Genomic DNA, 19,402 nt, shown 5'->3' with positions numbered 1-19,402 from the left:
GTGAGCAGGGGAGTACCATCAGAAGCATACCCTGATGATGCACTGCTGTTCAGCACGCCACAATGCCCATAAATTAGGCAGTGCAGTTGGTTTAGGGGTAAGCATGCCCGAGTTGGAGCTCTACGGTGGCTCTGGGCACCTGCTCAAGACAATGTCAAACCAGCCTACACTACTTAATTTCTGAGCCCTACACAGAGTGGGAGTCAATGGGTGGGGACACTTGTTGGCAGCATTCCTAGGCTTACCACAAAGCAGGGTAGACCTAGCCTTTGGCACTGAGCATTTTATTAATTCCACAGTGTACTTCATGCTGAACAACAGGTGTAAGAGAAACCTTAAAGCAAAGGTAGTGCTCCATTCTGACATCCCTGATGACTGCCCAGACTGATATATTGCATGTCTCCCACTTCTCCCATCCCCACTAGGGTAAGAGGAAGAGGAGAACTAGCCCAATAAAAAAAAACCAAAAAAAAAAAAACAACCAGTGCTTCATGATCCTAATGCATAACATTCAGTACTCAAACACGTCTTTTCTTTCCTTCTGCAGGACAGAGTCATTAAAACTAAGACTCAGTTTAAACTTATAGGCCATTGAAGCAAAGAACAAAATATGTTAGACTACTTACAGGGTGTGCCACGATACACTGCTTAACGTGTTTAAGGCCAGTGAACAATTTGGTAGGTAAAAGACAGGAAGTCGAGCTGCTTATGACGACATCATCATTGACCATAAGATCTAACTGACCAAAAATCTTCTTTTTCAATTCTAGGTTTTCCGGGGTACATTCCTGCAATAAAATGTACGATAGTTAGCAATCTTCTTTTTAATGTTAATTACCAATACTTTATTTTAAGTTTTGGTAAATCTACTAAGAAGAGTTAGGTACCCACACAAATCTTTCTAGATTAACGTGCCAACCATAATCTGCCCCCCAAAACCTATATTTCTCCCAACACGCAGAGAACTTTCCTGAGCTCAACTCTGAAAATGCTTAAGAGTATATCCACACATGTAAGCCAATTGGTATAGCTATGGCAGAATAATTATTTCAAAGTAAAATAATTAGTAGTGAATAAAGTCATGTATATTCATGCACGTATTTTTCACCTGGGAGAGTCTGACAGGCAGAGCTATCATGAAACATATTCAGCTATGGGTATACTGGTGTATTTTCACATTGAGACAAGAGGTAAATGAATAGATAAGCATCTCTATGTCCTTAAAAGGTAAATAAATGTAGGAACTGTAGTATTAAAGAAGAAGTGGAAAAAAGTTCATAGCTGTGGATTCTTCATTGGAAATGCTTGTCAGTAGCCCCCAGACATGCAAAACTAGGGACTGTCATATCAAGTGCTCCAGCTGATTTCAACAGTCAAAAAGAGAAGTCTCCAAACCCTAAGATGCACTGTAAGTCAAAGTCAAACACTGGTTTGAATATTCCTGGTGTATAGCTGGAAACTAGCACAATCTATGGAGCATAAGTGTGAGAGTCCAGTAAATGGGCAAGCAGCGACATTCCACAATCAGTGAAGTTCTTAAAAGGTTCCCAAGTGCAGCCTCAGGTAGAGAACACAGCAGTTATCCATCCCCAAAGTAACAAAGTCATGGAGGATAACTGTGATGGAAACCACATACAATAGGAAAGAGTATAATCTCCTTGCTAAGTGAAGCCAGGGGAAAGCTGTATGCTTTTCCACAGACTATAGTCATTGTTTGAATGTACAGAAGCAGGCAAGGGTCTAGACATTGTGAACTTATTACATCAGGCTAGTCCATTCCCTTAACAGAAAAATACAGATAACACTTCCGTCATCTCTTCCAATTACAGCCTATTCTTCCTTTTTCATGTCCTCATGACAAGGTATTTAGCAGAATTCTCAGATTCGCTAGAATCTGATAGGGCCGCACTGTAAGCACTTCTTCTGTGGCTTCAAACTTGCAAACTCTGAGCTGTCCACCATATAGCTTAGCACCCACGTCACCCCAGCCCTCAGCCACAGCCCATCAACACTGCTAAGTTATGAGAAGGGTTGAGAATGGAAACTCATGTTTATTTTTTATGACCTCCGATCAACTATGCTGTTAGAGTGCTTTAGGATAAAGGGGACCCCCACCAAACTGGACATAAGCAAGTTAAAAAGAATTCCAAATTTGTTATAAAAACCACGTTGTGTGGAATTTTACTGAGGTTTAAGTCTTAAAAGCTCCACAATTCAGAAGAGATAAACAGGGTCATTTAAGAACTGGAGACAAAGCCCAATGTACTAAATCCCCTTATCTAAAACAAAACGATACTCTGCTTGTAACTCCTGGATCCTGGCAAGTTGGTCAAGTTTAAATAGTTTCTTTTAATAAAGCCACAGATGAAGAGAACTTTGTAGATACAGTTCAAACTAATAAAAGAGAGTTGCCCTGAATAGGTTTATTGTGAGCCACTCCACCTGAAACTCTACGCCTTTTTTCAGATCGTATGATAATCAAAAGAGGTAAAGCTCAAAACTGCAGGAAACCCAAACCTGCTATGATTATGTAAGGCTCCTGAATGGATCATTTGCTTGAAGTTTCTTTTATAGTGTCACAATTGTATTCCATTTGTTGGACCAGTGCAACAAAGTTACTGTCTTTGTTGAGCACAAAATTATTTTCCAGTCAGGGGCACTAACTCCCCAAAGAACACAAGGGAAATTAAGCTCTAAACAATCTACTAAATCAGGAACTTCATTTGCTGTCAGTTATGAAGCTTGGACTGGTCTGAAGCTATTCTGTTTACTCTGAGAAAAAGGAGATCAAACAATAAGCAGATAAAATACAGTATTAAGACTATCATGTACTTTCTGAAATAGTGCAACAAGGTTGGAATGAATCTGAATGCATTTTAAGTGACACTGTATATTCCTGTGTCCTTTTTTTGAAGACAATCACACTTCTCATTTGCAGCAAACAGTACACCATTATTCCAAGGCTCTAACACCTGAATAAGGTTATTATACCCTAACTTTTGACTTAATTAACTTTATTATAAACATCTTTCGTAACAGCCTGATTAGAACATGCCAATTCATTGGTTTTCAACAACAGTAACCTGTGTGCAACAGAAGTTCTTTTAATGCTTACTCTCTGCAAATGTTAAATAGAAAATTCAAACTATTTTTCAATGGGTCTGCATTAGAATATTCTCAAGGTAGGCCATAGATACACAAACAAGTGACCTCCATCTAAATCTGGCTGCTCTAATTCCAGAAAGAGTTAATTCAGTCTCTTGAGGAAACCCTCTGAATCAAGGTAAATCTGCTGGAAGAAGGGAGTTTTTTTACCTCCAGATTTTGCACACTCCTCTGATCTGGTTGCTCTGTTTACCTGTGTGGCCACTCCTGCTTTGGGTGTATGATAACTAGATATCACCTCTGTGTTGAAATGCTGGTATACAGTTAGGTTCTTCTTTTATATCCTCAGATGGTTCAAGGATCAAACATCTTAGCTGCTCACTTGCATCACCCATGTCAAAGGCTACTTACCATGTTATCCATCAACTGTGCAAGAAAGCCTACTTGGTGTGGCTTGAACTGCAGGGTCACAGATATGCTCATGCGGCTCTGGGGGCAAAGCAGAAAGGTAGCAGGCCCTCAGGAAAGTTCACTATAATAAGAATGCACAAGAGTCCAAGACATGGCAGTACAGGAACATGAAGACAATGGTCACCAGAGCCAGAAGAAAGAAGACAGACAAGGTGCTAACACAGGCCTACAAAAAGGCCAAAAGAAGACAAATGCTAAAAGGCTCCAATTCAGGTTACCAGACCACAGATCTAAGAATTACTGTACCCATGTGGATGGCACCAGAGCCTCCACACCAGCCGTGCTCAAGAATGGAAGTCACTATGGGTGTTGGGCTTTGAACTGAACTCTGTGTTGTCCGTGTCAAGTGTTAGGTATGTTCTGTGGATGTTTAATAGATTGGAGAATATAGGTTGGCTTCAAGAATGTCCTAGCTTCAATATGGATCAGAATGGAGCTTAGACAGGGCTTAGACAACTCAGTGCTTGATCTGGATCACTTCTGAGTACATGCAGAAGATGAAGTCTAGCTCAGAGAAGATTTTAGGCCAAAGTGAAAGTGCTGACAATTCTAGGTATCTAAGTGACTTTGCAACTGCAGCAGTAGGGTCAATTTACATCATTTTTGTGGAACTTAAATACCCATGAGAAATATATGGGTCTAGCCCAAGTTAATTTCTAATAATATGTAAATGCTATAGATTATTACTACTATGCCGTCATCCTGTAGTAGATTAATTCTTTATAATACATGGCAAACAAAAAAAAATTCTCCCATATTATTATTTTCTTTCTAGCTAACCATCATAGTTATTTCAAAACCTCTTACAGTAGCTTTTTTTGCAGGGAGATCATAACATTTATATTTAGTAAAACTTAACCTGCTAAAATAAGTCTTTCACTGCTTTTACAATATTTGAGTCTCTCCAACTAGATTTTCATGTTTAAATACACATGTATACTTCAAAACTGTTGTTTCCTCTATGCACATACTACTATTTATTAGTATTAGTATTTAATTTTTCTGTTTACTGCAACACCAAGAATCCCCAGCCAGTACGGAAGACGTTATTGTACTAGATGAGTGCATACGTAATATATACATAAAAAACAAAGCAACCCCAAATAATTTATCATTTTGATCCTGCTATAGCAGGGGTTGTCAACCAGGGGCACATGTACCACTGGGAGTACTTGGACCGGTCGTAGGGAGTATGCGTGGACAGGCAGGGACAGAGTGCCGCTGCCTCCCAGGAGCAGGGCCAGGGAAGCTCACTGAGCTGGGGTGAGGGCAGCGGTGCTCCTCTACAAGGCAGAGAAGCTTGCACACGGCAGTGGCTGCCACCACACACCAGCCTGGTGAGCTTCCCCACCCTGCAGAAGGACGCTGCTGCCTTCACCCCAGCCCGGTGACCTTCCCCACCCCACCCTGGCCCTGCTCCTGGGAGACAGCAGCGTTTTGTCTCTGACTGCCTGCACACTGACCCTGCCTCCCTGCTCTGTTTCCAGCCATGTCCCACCTCCCACTCGGCATGTGGCCAAGCACTAGCTCCCCCGCCACCCCTGCTTGGCATCCAGCCACTGGGGGTACTTAGACTAAAAAAAGGTTGAAAACCCCTGTGCTATACTCTAGAACAGCACTTCTCAACCAAGAGCCCATGGCCCCCCAATGGGGCTGCAAGCAGGTTTCAAGGGATCTGCACCTGAGACGAGGAGGCAGGAGAGCAGTGCTTGGGTGCCCGCTGTTTCCAGGCAGGGGGCTCAGCCTTGGCACTCTTTGTGCTGGGCTTCTGCTGGCTTAGTCCAGCACTACGCAAGCTGCAGAGGCAGGCAGGGCAGTGCACAGTGCTGTCAGTGCAGCAGTCCAGCAAGCTCTTCAAGTGCACCTTCTCATGAGGCGTCGCCTGCCACAGCACCATACTCTACCCCTGCCTGGAGGCTGCCTGCACCCCCACTGTATCATGACAAGTGCCAGCTGCTCGCCAATCCCAAGGAGAAATGCGGCCCACACCGCAATCGGGGCTGCCTGGGGCTGGGCGCTGCCCAGAGCTGGGTGCTGCCTGACGAAGTTTCTCTGCTGCCACTCACCTAGCACAAAACCCCAGCAGGATGAGCCCATATGCCAGTGAGTGGAACCAGATGGACAAAAAGACTCATTGCCGCAACCACCAGGATCCCAGCACCTACCCTGGTATAAGCAGCAGGAGTAGTAATGGATGGGGGGAGGAAGGGGGCACACTACCCTCACTTCTCCTGTGCTGCTGGAAGGGAGGTGGGGTGGGGTGGGTTGGCAGCGTAGGTGGCCTGAGGAGAGTAGAAGCACCTGGGCCATGCTCCCCCTGCTCCACACATCCTCCCCCCTGCCCTACACACTGGGGGGGAGCGGGGAACTGGTGATAGGGGACAGCAAGTCAGGAGTAAGGGCGTTAGCAGGGCTGGGATGGGGCTGGTGGGGTGCTGCAGGTTGGAAGTGAGAGCCACTACCAGGGATGAGGGGTTGGGGGTTGGGAGTGAAAGGCACCAACATGGCTGGGGGAGTAGGGGGCTGTGCGCTGTAAGTGAAGGGGGCTGTCAGTTGGGAGCGAGGGGCAACAGCATGGGCAGGGGCAGGCATGGGCAACTCGTGGCTCCCCAGTCAGACGGGGCACCAGATCGCCAACGGGGTTGGGGGCGCTTCTCCCAGTGGCCAATCACCAAGCCAGCAGCAAAACAGGAAGTGCATTTCCACCAGCACTTCCAGTTTCATGGCTGGCACTTCCAGGGAGTGCACGGCTGACCCACTATGCATCACCAATGGGGGCAGGGGCAGGGCACCAGCTCAGTACCACAAAGGAGCGGGAGGGGGAAGGGGGAAAAGGGGACAGCTGCAGCTGGACCTGGATCCTGGTGAGCAAATGGGACAGGGGGAGCTCTGACTTGCTCAGCATCAGCAACAAGTTTTACACTGAATAAGCAAATCAAAAATAATCATTAAATACATAAAAATTAGGAAAATGGAAAATAACTGTATAACTATTAATTAAAAACAGTTTTAAATCTACTGGACATACAGAAAAACAGTTGCTGCAGCATAGGTGGACCGTGGAGTTTTTATAGCATGCTGGGGGGGGGGGGCCTGAGGACCAGTTTCAAACAGCACAGAGGACTCGCAGCTCCCACTGACTTTCAATTTGAAGGGCTGGTGCTCAGCACTTCTAAATATCAAACCTAGAGTGCTCCTCCAGTGGTTACTGTAACAGGGGGCCTAGCAGGGCCAATCACCACGTGGCCCACCCACCTGTTCTTGGGCTAACTGCCCACTTTCGCCTGCCACACCATGGTCTTAATTGATTAATTAATAGATGTAATTAAGCAGGAGGCTGCCCATTTTCTGCTAGGGGGCACTATCTCCGGCTCCATTCCTCCCCTACACGGCAGCCCAAGCCTTGCAGATGACATCATGATGTTCTCGTACGCACCAGTCCCCCACTATTTCATAGACATTAGGGCTGGAAGGGACGTCGGGAGATCATCGAGTCCAGCCCCCTGCCCAAAGGGCAGGAAGTCAGCTGGGGTCATAGGATCCCAGCAAGATAAGCATCCAATTTACTCTTGAAGGTGTTCAATGTAGGCGCTTGAACCACCTCCGCTGGCAGACTGTTCCAGACCTTGGGGGCTCGGACAGTAAAGAAATTCTTCCTTATGTCCAGCCTGAAACGGTCTTGCAGGAGTTTGTGACCGTTCGACCCCGCCATCCCTTGGGGCGCTCTGGTGAACAGATGTTCCCCCAGATCCTGGTGGTCACCCCTGATAAACTTATAGGTGGCCATCAGATCACCCCTGAGCCTGCGCTTTTCCAGGCTAAAGAGTCCCATGGCTCTCAGCCTGTCATCGTAAGATCTGTTTTCCTGACCTCTGATCATGCGCGTGGCTCTCCTCTGGACTCTCTCAAGCTTCTCCACATCCTTTTTGAATTGTGGAGCCCAAAACTGGACGCAGTACTCCAGCTGCGGCCTCACCAAGGCTGAGTACAAGGGGAGAATGACGTCCCGGGATTTGCTCGAGAAGCATCTAAGGATGCACGCCAGCATTTTGGTCTCTTTACTAGCCGCAGCATCGCATTGCCAGCTCATGTTCATCTTGTGGTCAATGGATGACCCCCAAGTCTTTTTCTTCTGTAGTGCTAACCAACGTAGCACTGCTGAGCCTATAAGGGTGCTGCAGGTTTTTCCTCCCAAGGTGGAGAACCTTGCATTTTTCGGTGTTAAACACCATCAGGTTCTTGTCTGCCCATTTGCTGAGCTTGTCCAGGTCAGCCTGGATCACCCGCCTATCTTTTGGCGTGGATGCTTTGCCCCAAAGTTTGGTGTCATCGGTGAACTTGGCCAGTCCACTCCTGACTCCAATGTCCACATCGTTAATGAAGGTATCCAGCTTCTCAAGGTGTTCCTTCATGTGGTCAGCATTGATGGAGGGTAGGGGATCCCCCTCACCCAGATTTCCCTGTCCCATAGCAGGCATGGGCATCCCGTGTGACTGATGAAAGACTGACGCAAAGTACCTATTTAATAAGTTGGCTTTTTCCTGGGCGTCAGTTGCCCCATCTGGTTTAGCAGGGGCCCAACATTGCCCTTGCTTTTCCTCCGGCTCCCCACATATCTGAAAAAGGACTTTTTGTTGTCCTTGATCCCTGAAGCTAGTTGGAGTTCAGTTGCAGCCTTGGCTTTCCTGGTTTGGTCCCTGCAGGACCAGACCAGCGTGGAGTAATCCTCCTTGGAGGCGAATCCCATTCTCCATCCTTTGTAGGCTTTACTTTTTAGCCACAGTAGGTCCGCTAGGTCTCTGGAGAGCCAGGGGGGCTGCTGTGCCTTCTTGCTGCCTTTCCTCCGTGTTGGAATAGATTTAGCTTGTGCATTGAGGATCGCTTCCTTGAGAAGGAACCACTCTTCTTGAACTCCCAACTCCCTGGGGTCATGATCCCTGAGGGCCTGACTGACTAGCCTCTTGAGCTTGTCAAAGTCAGCTTTTCTGAAGTCAAGGACTTCTGTGTTGCTGACTGACTTGCCAGCTTTACGGTGGATGGTGAAGGTGATCAGCTCGTGGTAGCTGTCACCCAACTTCCCATCAATCACTAGGTCGCCGATTAGGTCGTCCCCCGTAGCCAGTACCAGGTCAAGCAGTGCTTTGCCTCTCGTTGGCCCATAGACTTCTTGAGTCAGGTAGAGGTCATCCACGCACGAGAGAAAGCTTTGTGCCCGCTCAGATTTAGCTGAGTGATCTTCCCACGAGATGTCCGGGTAACTGAAGTCACCCATGACAACCAAGGTCCTGGAGCAAGCGGCCTCAGTCAGTTCCCGGGCGAACTCGTGGTCAAGCTCGGGACTTTGAGTGGGAGGTCTGTAGTAGACTCTCACTGTAGTGTCCCCTGTGCCGAATTCCCCACGAATTTTTACCCAGAGGGTCTCTAGCTGTCCATGCCGGTTGCCAACATCAGCTTGCAGGGACATGTAGCTTTCCTTCACATAGTGGGGCTCAGAATCCTGCTGTAGGACCCCAACTGAGTTCCTTGCTTCAGGTGGCCTCTGCCACCATCATACCAGGCCATATATCTTCCTGCCACCGGTTCCCCTTTGGGTGTAGTCCCCTCACTGGGACCTTTGGCTCACACTAGCCCTGGCCCACCTCCAAGCCAGCCGGGACCCCAGGCCCCTGGCTCTTGGGCGTCTCTCTCGGTGGGCCTCCTTGCCCTTCTGACCCTCCTGGTCCTGGCCCTTGCCTGGGCCAGTCAGGGGAAGCTCTGGCAGGCCTTGATGTATGACCCATACTCTTATCCCAGGGTCCCCCTCTCTGGGTCCTCCTCCACAGATGTGGGGAGCTGGGGTTACCTCACACCTCAACTGGTGCCTCAGGGTCTCACAGGGGACTCTCACTCCCCTTGTGGGAAGCAAGTCATGGTGCTACTACCAGTGTTATATTCGACCTAAACTCTGCCTCCCCGCATTGGAGGACTTACTGGGGTCAGGACTCAGCTCTCTCTCTCGCTGAGCCCCCTCTCCCTTCACAGGGCTCCACACACTGTCCCCCTCATACTGGGGGCTCCACACGCTGCCCCCCTCACACTGGGGGCTCCACACTGCTCATAACATCCCCTCCACTCACAGTCTTGGGGCTTCCTTCCACAGGTGGGCTCAGGTGGCCGTAGCCATGCCAGGCCCCAACTCTCCTCCTCAGGGCTTGCACCCCCACAACTACCTCCAATGTACACAACACACCCGAAGGTGAGGGTTAGGGGTTAAGGCGCCCCGACCCGCCTTTCACCGGGGTGATCACTGGCTTAGCATTTCCTGGGGGCTCCCATGCCACTGGGAGCCCCACTAGGCCACCCACTCCTGGCAGGGTGTAGTTTCCGGTCATACCCAGGACCAGGAGTCTCCTACCATCCCCTACAGCTCCTCCCTTACCTCCAGATGAAACTCAGCAGCCCTCTGGCCAGGAGATGTTGTTGCCTCCTCCAGCAGCCAAACTGCCTTATTTATACAGGCCGCCCTGAGCCTAAAATGGCTGCCCTCATTAGGCACCTGGAGGCTGCCAGCTCCAGGGCCTTAAAGTGGCAGGCACACCTAGTGCCCTGCCACAGTTACGAAAGCAGTAATTCAATCAAGGAAATGATCCCTTAAAGCAAAAAGACTCCTTCAACCCTGACAGAGAAAAAGGTTAAGAGCCACTTACCACAAATACTTTCATCTTCTTTTACTGAAAAAAGATATACCTATTGTATCTGAATCATGTCAGGGGGGAATGCTTAGTTTTTGCTCGTTATCAAACTACTTGAGTTAGTCAAAAAAAAGATAATCCTGGCTTTAAAACAGAGGCCTAAAAAAATTGCATGAAGAATACAGGCTGTGGATTTTAAATAAGGTTTAAGTAATCAGTGGGGGGACAAAACAATACATCTTTCCTACAATGATATATAGGATGACACTTTTCTCATTGCAGTATACATGATGCACATCCACAGAAAAGTAAGTAATTTCTCCAGCCCCAGCACAACTCCCTCCTGAGCTGTACAGGCAACTCCCACTTAGTGCTCTTAATTGGTTCCTGAAAAACTGAGCATTAAGCGAAACAAGCATCAAGCAAAACCAAAAGTATTTGACAACTCAAAATGGCAACCGCAATTGTTTTTAATGACCCAAGATGGCAACTGTGAGTGTTATAACTAAACTCGCTGACCACTAAGTGAAATCAGGTATCAATTTTAAAGGAGCGTTATAGCGAAATAGCACTAAGTGAAACAGCGTTAAGTGGGAGCTGCCTGTATTCAATGTTTTCCCCCTGAGCCCCTTCCCATCCAACACTGAGCTGGCTACTTAGTCTGTTAGGTTCCCAGAACCTGAGGTGCCCTCCTTTTCTCCTCTTTCATGTGCCCACACAGCCCCCAACCCTGCAGACACTACCATCACCTCCTGTTTCTCACCTGCTGTGACTCAAGGACAGAAAGGTACTCAATTCATTTGCCTGGTTGGAAAACCATGTACCAAATAGTTAAATAGTATTATGTATATATGTATGAATGATACTTTTGGCTTATTGCTTCCCCTTACTTATCATCAGTGGGATGGGTTCTAGCAAATATTTGGAAAAGAGATCTGGAATTTAATCAAGAATCCCTTGCAATTCTCTCACTGCTTTATTTAGCAACAGAAATGCTGGCTACAGTAATTTAGACAATTTTGTAGAACTACCACTTCTAAATCATAAAAATGATTCCTGCAAAATACAATCGATACTGGAAAGAAATAATACACACACTCCAAAGTTATATGTATCCAAATTAAACAATACAGTTTCTGAGCCAATGGTATTTTTGGAAGAAGAGTGGCATGCAAGACTGGGATTGGGAATGGGGAGATAAATCCCTAACTGCAAGGACTGTACAGAAGAGAAGTGCACTCATAAATTTTTACTTGCCCCTGCATGCAGTAGAAAAAGATGTGAATGTAACTACAGAGATGCATGGTGAAACAAACTAAAGCATCCATTCACTCATTACCTGACAGCAGCGACCACATCCCAAATAAAAGAGGACTGTACCTAGAGTTTCTACACACCCAGGAGAGAAAAAGATGGAAGTAAATGTTCCGCAGAGAACGAACTAGTCAATGTGTTTATTAGAAACAGAGTAGGGGGCATGAAGTTTCATAGTTCTAGGGTCGGAAGGGACCTGAGCAGATCATCGAGTCCGACCCCCTGCCATGGCAGGAAAGAGTACTGGGGTCAAACAACCCCAGCAAGGTGTTCATCCAGCCTCCTCTTAAAGCCCCCCAGGGTAGGAGCCAGCACCACTTCTCTTGGAAGTTGGTTCCAGATCCTAGCCGCCCTGACCATGAAGTCACGCCTCCTGATGTCTAGTCTGAATCTCCCCTCTGCCAGCTTGTGACCGTTATTCCTGGTCACTCCTGGCAGTGCTTGGGGGAACAGGGACTCCCCCAATGCCTGCTGGTCCCCCCTGACTAGTTTGTAACAGGCCACTAGGTCCCCCCTCAGCCTTCTCTTGTGGAGGCTGAACAGGTTCAGGTCCTGTCGCCTCTCCTCGTAGGACCTGCCCTGCTGCCCCCGGATCATGCGAGTGGCCTCCTCTGGACCCTCTCCATGCTGTCCACATCCCTCCTGAAGTGCGGCGCCCAGAACTGGACGCAGCACTCCAGCTGTGGCCTGACCAGTGCCGCATAGAGGGGGAGCATCACCTCCCTGGACCTGCTCGAGATGCATCTGTGGATGCATGACAAGGTGCGGTTGGCCTTCGTGTCCCCACACTGCCGGCCCATGCTCATCTTGGCATCAATAATGACTCCAAGATCCTTTTCTGCCTCTGTGTTGACGAGAAGGAAGTTCCCCAGCCTGTAGGTATGGTGCTGGCTCTTCCTTCCCAGGTGCAGCACCTTGCACTTGTCGGTGTTGAATCCCATCCTGTTCTCATCCGCCCACCCCTGTAACCTGTCTAGGTCTGATGGTAGCCTATTCCTCCCTCCTAGCATGCCCACATCCCCCCCACATCTTAGTGTCATCAGCAAATTTGAACAGGGTGTTATTTACCCCGTCATCCAAGTCACTGATGAAGATGTTGAACAGTGCGGGCCCGAGGACCGAGCCCTGGGGGACCCCACTGCCCACATCCCTCCAGGTTGAACATGACCCGTCCACCACCGCAGTAGTAGTCATGGTTAGCCCACAACCTTCAAGGAACAAGATACTCCACAATTCAGCCGCTGCTGAACACTACCATGGGTGTGTAATCACCTCCAGCAGAAGCCCAGGGTTGCCACTGAGAAATAAGCCCCACCCACTCACACCTATTCTGCAAGTGTCCAACAGATCAGGCAGCATGAGTGATTTGGGAGCAGGCTGGTACCATGCACCAGTATGTTGCTCAAGCTCTCCTGCCATGATGTATGTACTCAGAGTTGCTCTGAGCAACTCACACCTGCTAAGAAAGCGTGAGCAAGTGGAGTTTATTTCTAGGTGGTGTTCCCTGCCTCACTCCCAAAGCTGTCCATAAGAATGCTAAAAATGTGAAGCCTATAGTAAAAAAGCTAGAAGCACACTGCAGACTTGTATCTATATAGTACTGATGTAATCAATCAGTCACAAAAGACAAATCATGCAAGAGCAGATCAGGGATGAAAAGTAATCAGAGCACAGTAGTTCTAAAAAACTTCTATCTTAGTGCTCACTGAAGTGAATGGAATATCCACCAGAAGCAGTAGCACAGTGGCACAAGCTGCAACAGGAACAGGTAGTAGGCCTGTAATCCCTACAAGCAACCTTCAAGATAAGCAGGGATTCCTGTTAAAAATTCCATCTATCCTTAAGCATCATCTTTTGCTCTCATATTGGTGCACTGGAAAAAAGAAGATTCACACAATTTCTGTACCACCTTATAAATTTGCATATGCCGATGAAGGCATTTATTACTTGAATAAAAGGACATGCAAATACAGAGGTGTAGTAATACATGAAACTATTTATCACTCAAGGTTTATGTTGGCTGTGACAAAATAAGAAACTAAGGGTTAGTTGATTCCCAAAAGGAGGAGTAAAAAACCCCTCTTTCTTTGTTCCCCATGTTGCTAACTGAAATCTGTTCTCAAGAGGTACTAAATGAAAACTTTGTCTTGCTGAAGGAACATCTGAATAGCCAGTTAATAACATACATAGAAAGACACACAAACCTAAGACTATGGTACAGCCTAGGAGTTACCAAAGTCTATATTTAAAACACATGAACAATCTTTTTAGGAAAATGCAACTTCTTAGGCTCCCCTTATACTGGCCATGTTGGTTGGCTGGAACTGATTGTAAATTGATCTTGAGGTCTGTCCTGGGTCTGGTATAGTTTTGTGTGTTCATTGATGACTTGGAGGATTTGCAGATGACACCAAGCTTGATACAGTAGAAGGCCCTTTACACAACACAATTAAGAGTCAGAATAAACTTAATATCATTTCCCAATTTATTAAAGAAATATGCTGAAATTCAATAAGGGCCTGGATCTGGAGGTTACAGTGGTCTACAAGCTGACTAGGAGTCAACAACATAATATTGTTGGGTGGGGGGGCTAGTAGCTTACTGAAATGAACAAGAACATCAGAGTATCATACACATCATGGAAAGTGATCTTTCTGCTTCATTCAGTACTAGTCTACCAAGCGTAGTCTAATTCTGGCCACCCTGTTAAGGAAGATATGGAAAACTACTCTCTTCTGATCCCTCTCCAACAACAACAATTAGAAGTCTGGAAACAAGACATACAAGAAAAGGTTGAAAGAACTGGGATTATTTAGTCCAGGGAAGAGAAATATGAGCGGAAATTTGGCAACAATTTTCAACTACAAAAACTGTCGTTATAAAGATGATGACAGTGATAATTCATTCTCCATGTACACAAGGGACAGGACAAGAAATAATGAGCTTCAGTTGCAACAAGGAAGAGTTCAAATACTAAGAACTTTCCACCTCTGGGGGTGGTTAAATCCTGGACAAGATTACCAGAGAAACTATGGAATCTCCATCACTGGAAGATTTAAGTGCAGGTATGATAAACATTTGTCTGGGACGATTTAAACATAAATGAACCTGTCCTGAGAAAGGGACTAGACTAAATGATTTCCTGAGGTCCCTTCCAGCCTTATGTTTGCATAATTTTTTTTTTATCTAAAAGATTATTCCATTTGGCATAAAGGCCATCCCATGTCTTACGATTTTTACTGTAAAGTACCTAATATATTTTGTTTTCCCCTATAAAAATAAATCAAATTGCCTGTTATTTCCCTATTTTCTACATCTAAAGAGGTTCACTATTGTATAAAATATAAGTCACTATAAAATTGAACTATATATAGACAAGAGATGTGCAGAACTGAAAAATCTACATGAACTATCCTAATCTACAAAATAAATTTAAGTCAAAATATCCCAAATACATAAATTAAGTCCAGAGTTAATCTCACTCTGGCTCGTCTAATTGGAGGTCAATTACAAGTCTGACAGATTCAGAGCAGCCCTAGGGCTACTCCAAGTAGTTCGGATCCAGAATTAGGGATTCACAGGATTGCCTTCATTTACCTTCTGCCACTGGCCACAAATTCAGTGCAGAAATAGAGAAACAGAAAATATGTTCTGTAGTGGACTTGGATTAGACACATCTTAGATACTGAATCTAAGAAAGTATAAAACAAAACCCCTTCCCTCAAAGTGAAAATTTGTGAAAGCAGTCTCATCTAGTTTTGGTTTACTTGGGAGTCACATAAGACCAAGGGTATTTAAGTTTACTTGCACATCTCCTTTGGTAAGCAAAGATTTGCATCAATTCTAATAATATTTAAAAAGTAAATGGAGGAAAGAGTTACTTAGTAACCAGCATTTACTGAGAAACCCAGAGTCATTACTGGCCATGATGAATGATAGAATTTTAAACAAAAACAGAGTTCAAAAGGAACCATTTTGGCAGATGCGCACTATGCATTGAAGAAATCATGCTGAATATCAAGAAGCAAGATCTTAAAATTGGAGAAAATACACTCCCAAAACTGAAAGACTCCTGGTAAACAAGTAAGTGTCATACTCTCCTAGCTTTGCAAAGGAGCTTGTACTTTTCATACTACATGCTAGTTAAGTCTGTATTATAACTTGGGTAGATTTAAGGCTAGAAAGATTATTTCTTCGCATTTTATGGACGTTAGAAACTGCATATCCCTAGTCTCCTCACCGAATACACAGAGGTTAACAGCCTTTTCGCCAAATATGCAGCATGTCTAACTGTAGCTCTTACAGTAAGAGACAGGTCTGACTAATTAATACATTTTATCATCTTCCCTGTGTCTTCCTTTTGATTGAAAAAAAATTGAAAAAATGAATAAGCTAATAACTGTAAAAAAATAAGAGAAACTCCAAATCTTTACACTTATTAACCAAAATAAGATCCACAACATTTTCATAATCTTAAATAATTTTGGATATTTCACTGATATTTATTTATTGCAATAAAATGCTCAAAGCAGGTTGTAATTATATATGCTCATTTTTTTAAATCCTCAGGACAGAGAAGATAATTCTACACTGATCAATTTCTTCAAGAATGGAAGAAACCTTGCCAACACACTATTTGCTTGTGACAGAAAACAGAGACTACAAAGTGCCAAGCACCCCCCTTTTCCATGTTTCAATGCACAGCTGTTAACATCTGACCCAACCTGATAGTAAGTAACCACACTTGCTCTATGACCATATTTTGTTTTTGTATATGTTTTTTTTTATTGGGTTATGGACATTTATCGTGATATATAAAATATAATTACCATGCATTATTTTGGCTGTAAACAGCTGTCAAAAGTTGACCATTTCAGGATGCTAAACTTTTTTTCTTAAATTAAAATTAATGTTTGTTGCATCTCTTCCACCTGTATAGCCAGATGCCTTGGTTACTACAGTACAGATTCAAGATGAAAAGAGAAGCAGCTTCATATCTCCTACTCAATTGAAAGAAGGTATAATTTTGAAGAATTCACATATAGTCTCTTTAAATTAGTGATTCTCAACCAGGGAACACAAGTAAGCATGCATGCACGAACACTTTATGTTAATACTTTGAACCAAGCTAACCTAATCAAACCTAATTTGTATCCAAAAGAATTTCAGCCAGGAATGTCAAAAACACATGGGAAAACTAGAGATGGAATGATGAAAAGGCAGATCTGCTCTTGAAATTTGCAGTAGGCTTTCTGTGTTTACATTAAGACCAACCAATAACTGTGGTGCCACTAGAGCGTACCACTGCACTGTTACTCTCCAATTAAAGGAATATTTTTCTCTTTGTTGCATGGTGCACACAGGAGAGTCAGACTTTGAAAAAGAGCTCTGAAGTCTAGCCTGACATTCCATAATGCACTGTTTTCACTCCTGAGGTTCATGGATTCCCACCAGATGGCCATGTATTTTGGGATTTAAATCAAAATATTCTTCTTATTCCATCCCACCATCCAGTTTTGATGGATGTATAATAAATTGTATACTTGAATACTAGGCAATCTAAACCAGAGGTCTGCAACATTTTTGGGCAGAGTGCCAAAAATACCTGCAACCTCAACTTGTAAGACGTTGGCATGCCAGGTGGATGGCACGGGAGCCGCAAGGGGCCGGATCCTTGTTGTGGTAGTGTAGCCCTGGCCCCTTCCCTGCCATCTGCCCCAAGGCACATGTGCCAAGCAAAATGCCATGCTCTGGCACCTGTGCCAGGGGTTGCCTACCCCTGCTGTAGACAAATATGACATCACCCTTACGATACCTCAAACTAAGAGCTGTTTGTCTCCACGGCATTTCTTATAAGCAACATATACTGCTTACTGGAAGTGATTCCCAGCAGTGTCTCCCCCCAGTGATGTAGCTGGACCACCTGGTTGCAATTCTGTCAGCTCCTCAGTCTTTGTAAAATAGTCTTTCTCTGTGTTGGCAGTGGTCATGAAGTCAGAGGGTTCAGGATTATGACTGCCGTGGGTGCATTCAGTGTTGTTTGGTGATATCCATCAAACGCAGAGGTTTAAATTTTAAGTTCCCTCGCAAATACACAGTCCAGCTCAAAGTAGCTGTAGATGCTGCAAGTTCTCCAAAAGTCATGGTCATCCCTTACACTTTTTTCAACCAGGTTAAGTTCTTTTCTTTTATTTAGCACTGGCTTCAATATGTGTTGCACTTCCCTCATTCATTTGTTCAGACAGACACTTCTATATTTGAATTCTAGCCACTCCAGTGCACAGATAGGCCTGCACATATTCCTTTTCCCAAAAAACAATGACGTCTAGAACCTCAATACAAGGGATAGCTGCTCAACAGACAGGAGTGGGACGGTCATCTGGACAACCTCAGTACTGGGGTCACAGGAGGACAGTAACTGGTTGTATGCCAGTGTTTAAACAGGTGAGTCAGGATGATCCTAGAACAGCAAGGACACACAAATATGAGACCAAGGCATCCTGAAAAGCTGTGTAAGATACTGGTGAGAGGATTTAGGAGATACTCAAGAGCTACTTTGGGGTTTTTACCCCTACTTTGCTGCAGATAAGCCCATCCTGCACTTCGGCAGACTTGCTTCCCAAGTGTGTTTAAACGCATATATTCAAATACCACGATTCACTACAAAACTTCATAGAATCATAGAAGTAGGGTCAGAAGGGACCTTGCAGATCTTCAAGTCTGACCCCCTGCTTGGGCGGGAGAAAAACTGGACTTAAATGAGTCCAGCCAGGTAGGCATCAAGCCTCTTCTTAAAGACCCCCAGGGTAGGAGCCAGCACCACTTCCCCTGGAAGTTGGTTCCAGATCCTAGCCGCCCTAACTGTGAAATAGTTCTTGCGGATGTCCAGTCTAAACCTACTCTCCAATAATTTGTGTCCATTATTCCTTGTTATGCCAGGGGGCACTAGGGGAAACAGTGTCTCCCCCATACCCTTCTGGTCCCTCCTAGTGAGTTTATAGACAGTCACCAGGTCCCCTTTCAGCCTTCTCTTGTGAAGGCTGAACAGGTTTAGGTCCCGCAGTCTTTCATTGTAGGGTCTGCCCTGTTGTCCCCGGATCATGCGGGTGGCCCTCCTCTGGACCCTTTCAATGTTGTCCACATCCCTCCTGAAATGGGGCGCACAGAACTGGACGCAGTACTCCAGCTGTGGCCTGATGAGTGTCGCATAGAGGGGGAGGATCACCTCCTTGGCCCTGCTTGAGATGCACCTGTGGATGCATGACAAGGTCCAGTTAGCCCTGCCAACCGTGACCTTGCATTGTCGGCCCATGTTCATCTTGGAGTCAATAATGACTCCAAGATCCCTTTCTGCCTCCGTGCTCTCAAGAAGGGAGTTTCCCATTCTGTAAGTGTTAGCCCACTCCTGTAACCTATCCAGATCTTGCTGCAATCTTTCCCTCCCTACTAACGTGCTCACCTCACCCCAAATTTTGGTATCACCCATGAATTTAAACAGGTTGCTTTTCACCCCATTGTCCAAATCGCTGATGAAGAGATTGAACAGCGCAGGCCCAAGGACCAAGCCCTGGGGGACTCCGCTGCCCACTTCTCCCCAGGTCAAATATAACCCATCCACCACCACCCTCTGAGCACAACCCTTGAGCCAATCTGCAATCCATTTGACTGTGTAAGCATCAATGGCACAGTTGCCTACTTTTTTAATAAGGATGGGGTGGGAGACGGTGTCAAAGGCCTTGCTGAAGTCTAGAAAGACTACGTCCACGGCGACACCTGCATCCATTGCCTTTGTGACCTGACCAAAAAAAGCAATCAGGTTGGTCTGACATGACCTGCTCCTA

General features: G+C 45.6%; 1 protein-coding gene across 1 annotated transcript in view; it reads right to left on the bottom strand.

Moving 5' to 3' along the window:
* The window catches only part of CRYL1 (crystallin lambda 1), an 89,044-nt gene that overhangs the window by 46,689 nt on the left and 22,953 nt on the right, over nt 1–19,402 (bottom strand). The window contains exon 4 of the mRNA XM_090029215.1: nt 627–788. Within this exon, the coding sequence (XP_089885341.1) occupies nt 627–788 (162 nt within the window). The remainder of the gene's footprint in view (nt 1–626; nt 789–19,402) is intronic.

This window comes from Crocodylus siamensis, chromosome 1, assembly GCF_052110815.1.
Source record: "Crocodylus siamensis isolate JL-2025a chromosome 1, ASM5211081v1, whole genome shotgun sequence".
Classification (NCBI taxonomy): domain Eukaryota; kingdom Metazoa; phylum Chordata; order Crocodylia; family Crocodylidae; genus Crocodylus; species Crocodylus siamensis.
Note: the sequence above shows the minus strand (reverse complement) of the source record. Positions and strands in the feature narration are given on the sequence as shown.